This window comes from Quercus robur, chromosome 7 (assembly GCF_932294415.1).
Source record: "Quercus robur chromosome 7, dhQueRobu3.1, whole genome shotgun sequence".
Lineage (NCBI taxonomy): Eukaryota > Viridiplantae > Streptophyta > Magnoliopsida > Fagales > Fagaceae > Quercus > Quercus robur.
In genome coordinates, this window is record NC_065540.1 from 32,799,478 (window position 1) to 32,811,066 (window position 11,589).

The 11,589-nt window shown below is 42.6% G+C and overlaps 1 protein-coding gene across 1 annotated transcript; it reads left to right on the forward strand.

Annotated features, from left to right (window-relative positions):
* Positions 1–1,831: 1,831 nt before the first annotated feature.
* Positions 1,832–5,307, forward strand: LOC126691276 (protein FAR1-RELATED SEQUENCE 5-like). The gene is made up of 2 exons (XM_050386332.1): positions 1,832–1,928; positions 4,808–5,307. Exons 1-2 carry the CDS (start codon positions 1,832–1,834, stop codon positions 5,305–5,307), a joined length of 597 nt encoding a protein of 198 aa, XP_050242289.1.
* The last annotated feature ends 6,282 nt before the right edge of the window (positions 5,308–11,589 follow it).

Sequence of the window (11,589 nt, forward strand, 5' to 3'; positions counted from 1 at the left end):
CAGGATTTTGGTAGATGCATCTATATCTACCAAGGCCATTTTGATTCAAGATGCTCCCAAAAAGGCAGTAAGATATAAAGTTTTGTCGCCGTCAACAACTCGGTTGGCTAGATCTTTACTAGAAAAGGTGACTGAATCATTTGCTTCTTGATATGCCACCTGCATCAAACTCCCCTTAACAGCTGTCATTTCATGATTCCTTTCCATCACCCTGGTTAGAGCTTGGGCTGCTTCTCTCCTAGCCAATGGCTTAAGACCTATTCCTTCAAGAAAGAAATGTATCTTATCTTCTAGTTGAATTCTCGTTACCATTTCTTCATCTAACATGGGTGGAGGTGCTGAGCTACTGCTAGCCATGTTCTCCATTTCTTCCTCCATAGGATCCTCATAACCCATGAAGAAAGTCATTGCTACGTCTGGTCCACGCAATCTTGGGTCAAACCTCTTCCCAGCCTTGATAACCACATCTCCCTTGGCTACCTTATCATGGAAGATGTTCCTCAAAGCATAACAATCCATGGTATGGTGGTCACATCTCATGTGGTATCTACAGTAAAGTGGACTTCATTTTTCTTCCTCTGTGGGTTCACGTTTGCATTTAGGCAACACCACTACACCATCTTTCAGCCAAGCTTCTAGGATGCTTTATAACTTCTCAGTGAAAACAGTAAAAGGAGGGGGAATACCACCTCTCTCCCTCTTCTTATTTTTGACTACTTTCTTAGGCTCCTCTCCTACAGCAACTTCTACCTTCTTGCCTTCTCTTCTTCAAGGCTGTTTAGGTGTACTCGCAGCCTGTGAAGTCGAGCCCATTGAAGGTTTCCTCACAAACATACTTGTTCTTCTCAAAGCCTCTACAAGCCTTGTACAGTTGGAAATCAACAGATTCTCTAGATAAGGCCGATATTCATATAGCATACCTGTAATACAAACATCCACCAGCTTTTCCTCCTCCACAAGGTCATAGCACAACAAAGAAAGGTCTCTGAACCTACAAATGTACTCGAACAACCCTTCAGCCATCCTTTGCTTTTCGTGTTGTAGATTTAACAACGTGAGCTTTTCTTCCAAAGCAAAGAACTTTTTCATGAACTACATTGCCAAGTCATTCCAACTCAAGACCAACCCTAGTGCAAGACTAGTGTACCAAGTAAAAGCACGGCCTTTTAACGACTTAGAGAACTCCCTGGGCCTCAACTCTTGGTCATGGGAGTGAGTTGCCAATGCATATACATACCACCTGATGTGCTCAGTAGCATTCCCTGTCATGCCATCATACTTGGGAAAGTTAGGAGGAGTGTAATTAACAGGATAGGGCTTTCCAACTACCTCCTTAGGATAAGGAGGTCTAGTGTCAACATAAACAGTACTATCCATCTTCTTGGCTTCAAACAAAATAATAGAAATATCTTCCTTGTTTAAGTAAAGAGATCCTTGAGGACCTTGACCACCCTGGGGGCTTGCGGTATTAGCTAGAACTCTACCCATATAGTAGCCTGAGAACACTAAAGGTCTTCATTGGCAGACATGATATTCCTATTCTCGGGATGACCAGCCTCACCAGAGAACTTTGTGCCTTCAGAGTGCATAGATATGTGATTTGCACTTGGTTCTAACTAATGGTTTTCACCCACACCAATTAGTACCCCCGTAGCTTTCTTCCTAAGAGGCATAGAGAAAGTAACAGTAAAACAGAGGTATACAACCCAACAAAAACACACTTAAAGGGAAATAACCAAAGATTTTCCAGTGGGGTCGCCAAAAATGTATGTGCAAGTTAGATTTGAGCTTATATAAAGGAATAAAATAAGTTATCTAACAGTACATCTACATGAAAAAGCTTCTACGTGACAAAGATGCTAGCTTTGACATGACACACGATAAAGAAGAAGAAAGTGATATCAAGAACGTAAAAAGGGAAACAAGATGTACTTGAAAAACCCTGAAAAAGGGATGAAAAACCACTATTTGAGCAAGAATGGAATGTTCTTGCTCAGCTTAGCTTTGTATTATATGGCAAAAAGAGGTCACTCTTATACAATAAGGGTGTTCTTCCTTAAAAAGAGACCTTATTTTCTACCTTCCTATCTTATCAACTTTTTACTCTCTTCTCCAAATATCTACTTGGGTTCTTGCCCTAAATTACAGTTGCATGTTCCTCTTATAATCTAAGGAATATGGTTGAGTACAAGGACAAGTGTCAAGTCATCATTTTCTTATTTTGGACCTTTTCATAGCTGTGATATTATTTGCTAACTAGAGGATAAAGATTGCACCAACGTGGCACTGGAGCTCGTGGATAGGCAACTTTGCCACTGCTTAGGAAACAAACCCTAGACATTGAGAGGGACATCAGGAGTACTGTGAATGATTCACATGTCTCTTAAGTGGTCCAACATGCATTCAACCAATAAGGGGTGTCCTCATAGCTACTGACCTTAGAAAGTCACTATCTCCCTTTTTGTGAGTGCTTGAGTACCATGTCAGGTGCATATCTTACTTCCTTCTCAAGGTTGTCACACCTTTAACACAGACCAAGAATAGGATCTTCTAGCCAACACTTCCTTTTCCTTTGCTCACAGCCATTCCACGTGTAGGGACTAGATCCAATTGCATATGCATTCTCCCATGCCTTGGTGGTGTAATGTACAATGGTTATCTTGGAGAAATTATTAGCCACAACGGAGGACCACATGGATGTGCTGATGTGGTCCTCCCAGCCAATGGTGATCTACCATTTGGACAATTAGCTAATGTCAGCTTTAACCACACAATAAATACAAAATTAACTCTAGTTTGGATTAGTCTAACCAACTTACCTCTTAAAACCAAAACCAAAGTTAAGCCACCAACCACTTTAACCGAAACCACCAAAGCAAACCAAACCCACACATATCCATTATAATAGAATAGTTTCATTCCCTCCTTTATTTGGGTTTTTCGCCAATAACAATTCTCTCTTTTGAATCCAAGTTATCTTTTCAAAAAGCACGAAAATTTTCAATCTTCTTGCAATACAAATCCTTCTCAATGTCAACTTTTTTTAATTTTGATAGTCATGAACTAAGTTTCATAAATCTAATTCATCATCATCAAATATCATATCCCTACTTTTGCATTGCCGGATTGTTTGAGGTGGTTATCCAAACTCCACCATTGTAGCTAATCATGATTGATCAAGGTATTTAACAAAAACTCATTTCACTCTTCAATGTTTATTTTTCTTGCTCTATTTTCAATCTATCTAGTTTATTAATTGGTGCCTTCTATGTATTTGATAAAAGTCCAATATGAGCATGTAAAGTTGTGATTTACAACTATGTTTTATGTTGGCTTTATTCCATGACAAAAAGTGTTGTAATTACTTTAATTTTGTTCCTTGTATTTTGTGGGATTTTATTGTATTGGGTTTAGTATTAAGTTCGTGAAGACTCAAGCTTAATTGAAGATCAGTGCATTTTGCGACTAGTTCACGAGAAGGGTTCCTGCGAAAAGGGCATGTGTGGAGCATATGATTGGAAGCTGAAGAGTCGTGCCACGCTGTCGTTTTCGCAAGTGTCTCGTGGGTAAGGCCTTCCCGTGAGGTAGTCGCGAAACATTCTGCCTAGAGGATTTTCAAGAGTGACTTTCTTACCCTTCACCCATACTATATATATATCCTTATTACCCACAAATGTAGAGAAGGCTATTCAAAGTGAAAAACCTACCCTTCACCCATACTATATATATATCCTTATTACCCACAAATGTAAAGGAGGCTATTCAGAGAGAAAAACCCTAGATAGGTTTTCTACAACACACACACCCATCTTTTAGAGAGAGAGCTACTCATCCTTAGTGAGAAATCATTGTAGCCTCTTCTCCTTCCCTTTCCCATTGTCATGCCCTGAGAGGAGATTTGTACCCAAACACAACCTACACCTATTCAGAATGTAGAGAGTGTTTTGGAGCTTGGGAAACTTTCGGAAATTGCCAAAAGAAGCCGGTGAGGCTTGGCAGATGCAATCAAACATATTGTGGAATCCGAAGAGCTAGACAAGACACAGTTCCGAGAAGCCTTGTTGGAGTAGGAGTTTCAAAGGCTTAGGTACATCGGGTAGATTAGGCTTAGAGGGTCTCTTGCTAACCCATGTATCCTAACTGATTGTCTAGTGGATCAATTACTGCTTGGAGGGTGGCGGAGAGGTTTTTCACCAAGTTCTTCAGTTTCCTCTTCGATTACATATCGGCGTGTTATCTTATGTTTGCATTCTCTCTTCCCTTACTCTTGTGCTTTATATTTATTGTTTGTTATTCATGTTTATGCACTAGAGTAGTTATCGGTTTATTGCGCCTCATTTACTCTTGTTCCACACTTAAGTTAGAGTAAAAGCAATCTAGTCATAATTTTTAATTGGGGTCTAAACAAGCTCTTGTGTTTTAACACATTTTCAAGCTTTCAAAGTATACTAAATATGTGTGTGTGTGTTTGTGTGTGTGTGTGTGTGTGTGTGTGTGTGTTGTTTGCTTCCTATCTAGTTTATAGATGTAAAGAGGATAATTTTTTATAAGTTTATGATGTGTCTTTGTGTTAAAACGCATTCCCTCTACCTTTTGTGTGTGTGTGTGTGTTTGTGGTGTTTCCTTTAACTATTTAATAAAATTCAAAAATGTGAATAGTAAAAAAAATGAACTATTTCTTATGGGTTAATAGTTTGTACACACACCATTCTCATCACTCTTGTTTTTTAAGATGCTTTTGATTTGAGTTCCCGTATAAACATATTTCGTGGTGTTTTATAATCACAATGGTTTTTATTAATCATAGATATTAGAGTCAATGATGAAGACCTTAAAGATATTGAAAATTTGCTTGGAATGGCGGTACACAATAAGGATGAAGCATATAAATTGTACAATGATTATGCCATACGAATTGGGTTTAGTATTCGAAAAGAAAAACCCAAATATTCAAAAGATGGTATAAGAAAACGAGAGTATGTGTGTTCAAAAGAGGGATTCCCCCGAGATAATGACCATTTGGATGATAAGAAGTTCAATAAATTACAAACTAAGACTGGTTGTGAAGCGAGTATCCTATTTACAGTGACAGATGGTGAGTGGAAGGTTACTCACTTTAATTCTAATCATAATCATGAACTTGCAAAACCAGAAGAAAAACCGTTTCTAAGGTTGAATCAAAAAATAACTGATGCTCAGTTAGGTGTAATAAAAACTTTCAAGGAAGCGGGTATAAGAACAATAAGCGCATATACCTATTTAGCTAAGAAAGCTAGAGGGTTTAAAAATGTTGGATTTATAAAATGAGATTGCTACAATGTAATGAACAAGCAAAAGTTACTCAATGTTGAGGCTGGGGATGCTCAAAGTTTAGTAAATCATTGTTGAGGTCTAAAAAAAATCATAGTAAAATAAGCCCAAGAAAGAATAAGCTAAGCCCAAAAAGAATGAGTTAAGCCCAGAAGGAAAAACCAAGCCAAGTCCAAAGGGATTATACGAAAGGTCCAGAGGATCCCGAAGCCCAGAAAAGAAAAGCATCCAAAAAAGATCACGGCAAAATATAAGAAGCAAGGATCCTCAGGCACCATCAATAGACGCAGATCCTTTTAGGCACAAAGAAGAAGGAAGATCGGGACAGCTCGATAGAAAGAAGACAGAGAAAGAAAAAAGAAAGAGAAAAACAAGAAAAACAAAAAACGCGAGCGACTTCTCACGGCACAGACAGAAGAGTCCTCGGGGAACCAAGACAGGGAAGAAGGATGACAACAAACGATCTTTAAAAAAGGCAGGATGGGATTCCGCCCAAATAGGAAAGAAAAGGAAAAGCTGAAGGCACCAGAAGTGGGGATGCCGAGAAGGGCATACCTCAGCACTCCCAAAGAAGATAGCCAACAAGAAGCTTTCAAAAGAATCAGAACTGAAAGAAGGAAAGAACAAGAAGAAGCGGAAAAGGGACTTACCAAGACAACAGGGACAAGACGTGCTCTGTTCGCAGGAAAGCAAAACAGGGGAACCAATGGTTCCCCGGGACGCCCAGAAAACTCCATTATAAAAGGAGGGGATGGGTTGTGAAGAAGGCAGCGAGAAAAAAAGAAAGAAACAGAAGAAAGAATAGATTCTTTAGGAAAAACTATCAGAAAATCTGTGCAGAAAGAAAATTACTAAGGGAAAAACGAATACTGCTTCCCGATATCCTGTAAAAGCAACTATGGTACATACTCGGATTCAACGAGAATCAAACTTCGCAAGTTTTGAAGGCTGAAATAGCCATTCAAGGCTGCAATTTTTGAGCTCGATTGGACCTTGTATCACGTCCTAGTGAGCTTTCTGTAATCAAACAGATAATGCCTTAATGAAATACTGTTTCATAATTCCCAGGATCCCCACAGTACTTTTTTTTATCGTCTTGCTAATCCTGCCTTTCTTTCTTTCTGAGCTTACGTTGTTAATTTTTGGCACTCCTTGATATCCTTGTTTGTCATTTTTTTTGTATGTTGTCAGGAGTATTCTCTGCATTCACTTGATTCTTAAACAGCCATTTAGCTGCGGTGAGTCAAGGCCTAGTCCACCAAATCCTTTCTTTTTCACTCAGGCTCGGGATCCTTGGGCCTGAGTATCCCGAAAAAAGACACTCTCACATTTTGGCGACTCCACTGGGGACTGGGCAAAGAAGAAGGAAGAAACAATCCTTTCACAGAGAATGCCTCCAAGACAAAGAAACAGCAAAGGAACTAATGTGCCACCTACGGCCTCTGAGCCTGTAGGAGAAAACGAGGAAGTCTCCAGGCAAGGAGGTGGGATACCCTTGGTGGAACAGGAGGTTGTGTCGGAACAAAGACACGCAAGACAGGAACCAGACCTAATGGCCAGGATGACAGCAATGTTAAAGGATCTGGAGCAAGAAGTTCGTCTTCTCAAAGAAGGCAGGACACAGGAAGTCAGAGACAACATTCCCCCTACTGGCCACCAAGATGGGACCCAGCCAGACGGAGGGTCAGCAGTGGGAGGAAGAGCCAACCCTCAGTATTTGACACTAGCAGACGTCAATGCCCTCCTGGAGCAAGAAAGGGAAAAACTCTCAGGGGTCCCCAAGCAATTCTCTCGGGATCCCCCATTCCCTCCAGAACTTCTTGGCAAACCATATGCAGGAATGGAAGTGTCGTGGAACATGTGAGCAGGTTTGTCCACACTATGGGCCCCTATGCAGGAGACAAAGAATTATGTCTAAGGGAATTTGCTAAATCTTTGGTGGATAGGGCATACACCTGGTACACCACGCTGAGACCCGGGTCCATCAAGACCTGGGATGAGATGATGGAAAAATTCTGGGCCAAATATTACCCTGGTGAAGACAAAATCACTTTCCAGAACTTGCAGATGGTGAGGCAGAGACCTGGAGAAGATCCTGTTCAGTTTATTAAAAGATTCGAAGATGTGTCTCTAGACTGCTATGGAGACCATGAAGAAAAGGAGCTCGTGGAAACCTGTATAGCCAACATGCTTTTTGATTACAGACTCAACCTTGAAAATTTATGTATCACACAGTTTGCTGACCTGCTACAGAGAACCAGAAGGACAGCGCAAACCATGAGAACAAAAAGGCTGCCCGCGTCCCAAGTTATGACAGCATCAGCAGGAAAGAAAAGGAAGAGACCAGATGGGAAGGTGTTTGAGGAACCACCAGTGATCCAATGCACAGCTGAGGAGTTAAGCCATGTCCTAGACAAATGGATTGGAGATGGGGTTGTCAGGCCATTCACTGTGTCCAGGCCACCAACCGAGGAAGAAAGGAAGAATCCTTTATTTTGCAGAATCCATAATTATGTGAAGCACTCCACCAAGGACTGCTGGACCCTTCGCAGGCTCTTCCACAAAAAGTTGAGGGAAGGAACCTTGGAACTCACTCAGAAGGAGCCAGAAGTGCAGAGGAACCCCTTGCCTAACCACAAAAGGAAAGGGGTGGTAGCAGTAGTAATACACGGGAACCCAGCAGAAGCAGCAGAATCTGAAGGATCCTTCCACCCGAGCACAGTCAGAACCCTCCAGAAGAATCCTAAGTTCAGGTCACTATTCAATCAATTAGGATTCGGATCAGAAGCAAGAAGGGTGGCCACAGAGTCTCTCATGAGCATAGCAGCAGATTCAGGGATGGAATGCTTTACAGCTGAGTCACATGCTAGTCGAGCTTTCCTGGAAACAACCAATGCAATAACCTTCACTGATGAAGACATGGAAATTGAGCACCCAGACCACCGTAGACCCCTTTATCTCATGGCCACCATAAACGGTGTTCAAGTCAGAAGAGCACTGGTGGATACGGGGGCATCACTCAACCTCATTGCCTTAAGTACCCTGGAAGCTGTTGGCTTAGTCGACAGAAGGATCCTGGGGACCCCCATGGAGATAACAGGATTTGGAGGATCGGTGGAATCAACAGAAGGATACGTGCAGCTAGCCTTAAAGGTAGGGCCAATAGTAGCTTTGACAAGGTTTCATGTGATTAATGCAGAAGTTTCTTATCACGTGCTGCTGGGACGCCCGTGGCTTCATAAACATCGCCTTATTCCATCCACGTTCCATCAATGCATTAAAGGGAGACTGAATGGGAGGCCCATAAGGATCCCTGCCAATCATAATCCTTTCAGCCAGGGAGAAGTGAACTTTGCAGAAACGATGTTTTATGATGAGTTGGAGCCAGATGATGAGTTGGAGCCAGATGATGAGAACCCCACCCCGGGGGCACCTATCCTAGAAGAAGAAGAAGGAGGAAGGGGCACCCGTGACCTGAGAAACCTTTTAGAAAGAAAAAGACAAAAGAGGGAGCCCAGCTCTTCAAGATCCCGAGAATGTGTGGTGGTGCGGGAACCTGGGGGAAGGTTAATTTATCGTTTGTGAAGGTGCGCGGGACCCGAATGCATTGTGCAGGAAGGTCCCGAACCACCAAGCTGCATGATGGCCTGGGAAGAAATCCCAGAAGAACCAGTTAAGGAGGCCCAGATTCAGCCTGAGGAAGAACTAAAGGAAGTAGACCTGGGAACAGAACCAGGATCCCGAAGACCTGTTTTCATTAGCAGTCAATTGGTGGCTCAAGAAAGAGAACAACTGGTAACCTTACTTCAAAAATACAGAGATGTGTTTGCATGGACCTATGATGAGATGCCTGGTCTAGACCCGGAGTTGGTAGTCCATTCTCTTAATGTGGAACCAGGGGTGAGGCCAGTAGTCCAACCAGCTAGGGTCTTCCACACTGAGGTAGAAGCTCAAATAGTCCAAGAGGTCAAGAAATTACTAACGGCTGGTTTTATCAAACCCATCCAACACCCAAAATGGCTTTCCAACATTGTACCTGTGAAGAAGAAAAATGGTCAAATCCGCTGCTGTGTAGACTTTCGCAACTTGAACAAGGCATGTCCTAAAGATGAGTTCCCCTTGCCCAATATCGACCTCCTTGTAGATTCAGCTGTAGGAAACTCAATGTTCTCGTTTATGGATGGGTACAGTGGATACAATCAAATTTGCATGGCAGCCAAAGATGCAGAGAAGACGGCATTCAGAACTCCGATTGGGAACTTTTACTACACTGTAATGCCCTTTGGCCTCAAAAATGCGGGGGCTACGTATCAACGGACCATGACAGCCATTTTCCATGACATGATGCATGAGGAGATGGAAGATTATGTAGACGATATTGTGGTCAAGTCAAAAACCAGAACAGGACATTTCCAAGTACTTGAGCAAGTCTTTGAAAGATGCAGGAAATACAAGTTACGTATGAACCCCATGAAGTGCGCCTTTGGAGTGTCTGCTGGAAAGTTCCTTGGGTTCCTGGTACATCACAAAGGCATAAGCGTGGACCCAGCCAAGGCCACAGCTATTGCCACGATGAGAAGACCAACTACTGTTAGGGAACTCAAAAGCTTCCTGGGAAGGGTCTCCTATATTAGGAGGTTTGTGCCTGGTTTAGCCTCAGCTACAGCAGGCCTATCCAAACTATTGAAAAAGGGAAATGAATTTACCTGGGGAACAAAGCAGCAGGAAGCTTTTCAAAGAATTCAGGGCATTATGAACCATCTGCCCACCCTCCAGGCACCAGTACGTGGGCGACCTCTGTTGCTATACTTAGCATCAAACTCTCAGGCAATAGGAGCTTTGCTGGCACAAGAAGATGACCAAGGAAATGAGCAGCCCATATATTATGTAAGCAGAACACTCAAGGATACCGAGACCAGGTACCCCAGAATAGAGAAAGCCTGCCTAAAAATCGTTTATGCATCCCAAAGGTTGAAGAGGTACTTCTCAGCTCACCAAATCCTCTTGGTAACCAAGTCTCACCCCATAAAAGCACTCCTGCACCAGCCCCTTCTCACGGGAAGAATAGCACAATGGCTAGTGTTGCTCTCACAATATGATATAGGTATAAGAACCCCCAAGGCTGTCAAGAGCCAGGCCATAGCAGATTTGCTAGCTCAATTCCCAAGAAAGGAAGAAGGCCCACTGAGCGAAGAAATCCCTGGTGAGGTAGCAGTGATGGAGATCCTAGGGAAGAAATGGACCATGAGGTTTGACGGGTCAGCTACAGCAACTTCAAATGGGGTAGGAATTGTACTGAGCTGCGAAAATGGGGATATCATGCCCCTGTCTTTCAAACTTCGTTTCTCATGCTCTAATAATACAACTGAGTATGAGGCATACTTAACTGGGTTGGCTATAGCACTCAGCATAGGAGTGAAACATATGAGAGTGCTGGGAGATTCTAATCTTGTAGTCTCCCAAGTGAAAGGTGACTTTGCACTACGGGAGCAAAGTTTAGCAGCCTACAGGACTTGGGCACAAAGGCTGGAGATGGAATTTCAAACTTTCAGCATAGAATACACTCAAAGAAGTGAAAACAGGTTTGCAGATGCTCTCGCCACCCTGGGATCCCAAATACCATTTAATGGAAGGGATACGCTGATAAAAATAGGAAGGCAGGAACATTCTATTGTAAGGATCCTCCAAGGGATGTACCCCGGGGAATCCAAACAGTGGGACTGGAGGGACGAAGTCAAAGAAAAGATGAAAGAGGCGAGCCCTAGAGGGAACATCAAAAAACTAATGGATTACACTCAGATAGAAGGAGAATTGTATAGAAGACTGCCAGGAGGAATACTGTCCAGATGTATCACCGAGAAGGAAGGAAAGTTGAAACTAGAAGAATTACACGCCCAAGCATGTGGAGTTGCAGAAAAAGTCAGCCTATACAGAAGGATGCAACGCATGGGGTATTACTGGCCAGATATGGACAAGGAAGCAGCAATCATACAGGGGAAATGAAAGGAATGTCGTTTGGCAATCGATAAAGAAGAAAACTACGCGGTGTTTATTGCAGAAGATTGGCGGGTTCCTTTCATAGAATACCCGGCTCAGGGAATCCTGCCAACTGACAAGGAACTGGCCCACAAGCTCAAAAAACTAGCATGCAGGTATTTCTTGCAGTACGACATTTTGTTCAAAAAGGGATACCATGGGGATCCCCTCAGGTGCCTGGGACCAAAGGAAGCTAGAGAAGTAGTCAGAGAGGTGCACTCTGGAGATTGTGGAAGTCACCCA

What these genes read in the sequence shown, in the direction of transcription:
- LOC126691276 (XM_050386332.1), top strand. Translation starts at nt 1,832, where the DNA reads ATGAAAAAGCTTCTACGTGACAAAGATGCTAGCTTTGACATGACACAC. An exon ending in CGTAAAAAGGGAAACAAGAT is followed by an intron (nt 1,929 to 4,807) that starts GTACTTGAAAAA and finishes TATTAATCATAG; the next exon opens with ATATTAGAGTCAATGATGAA.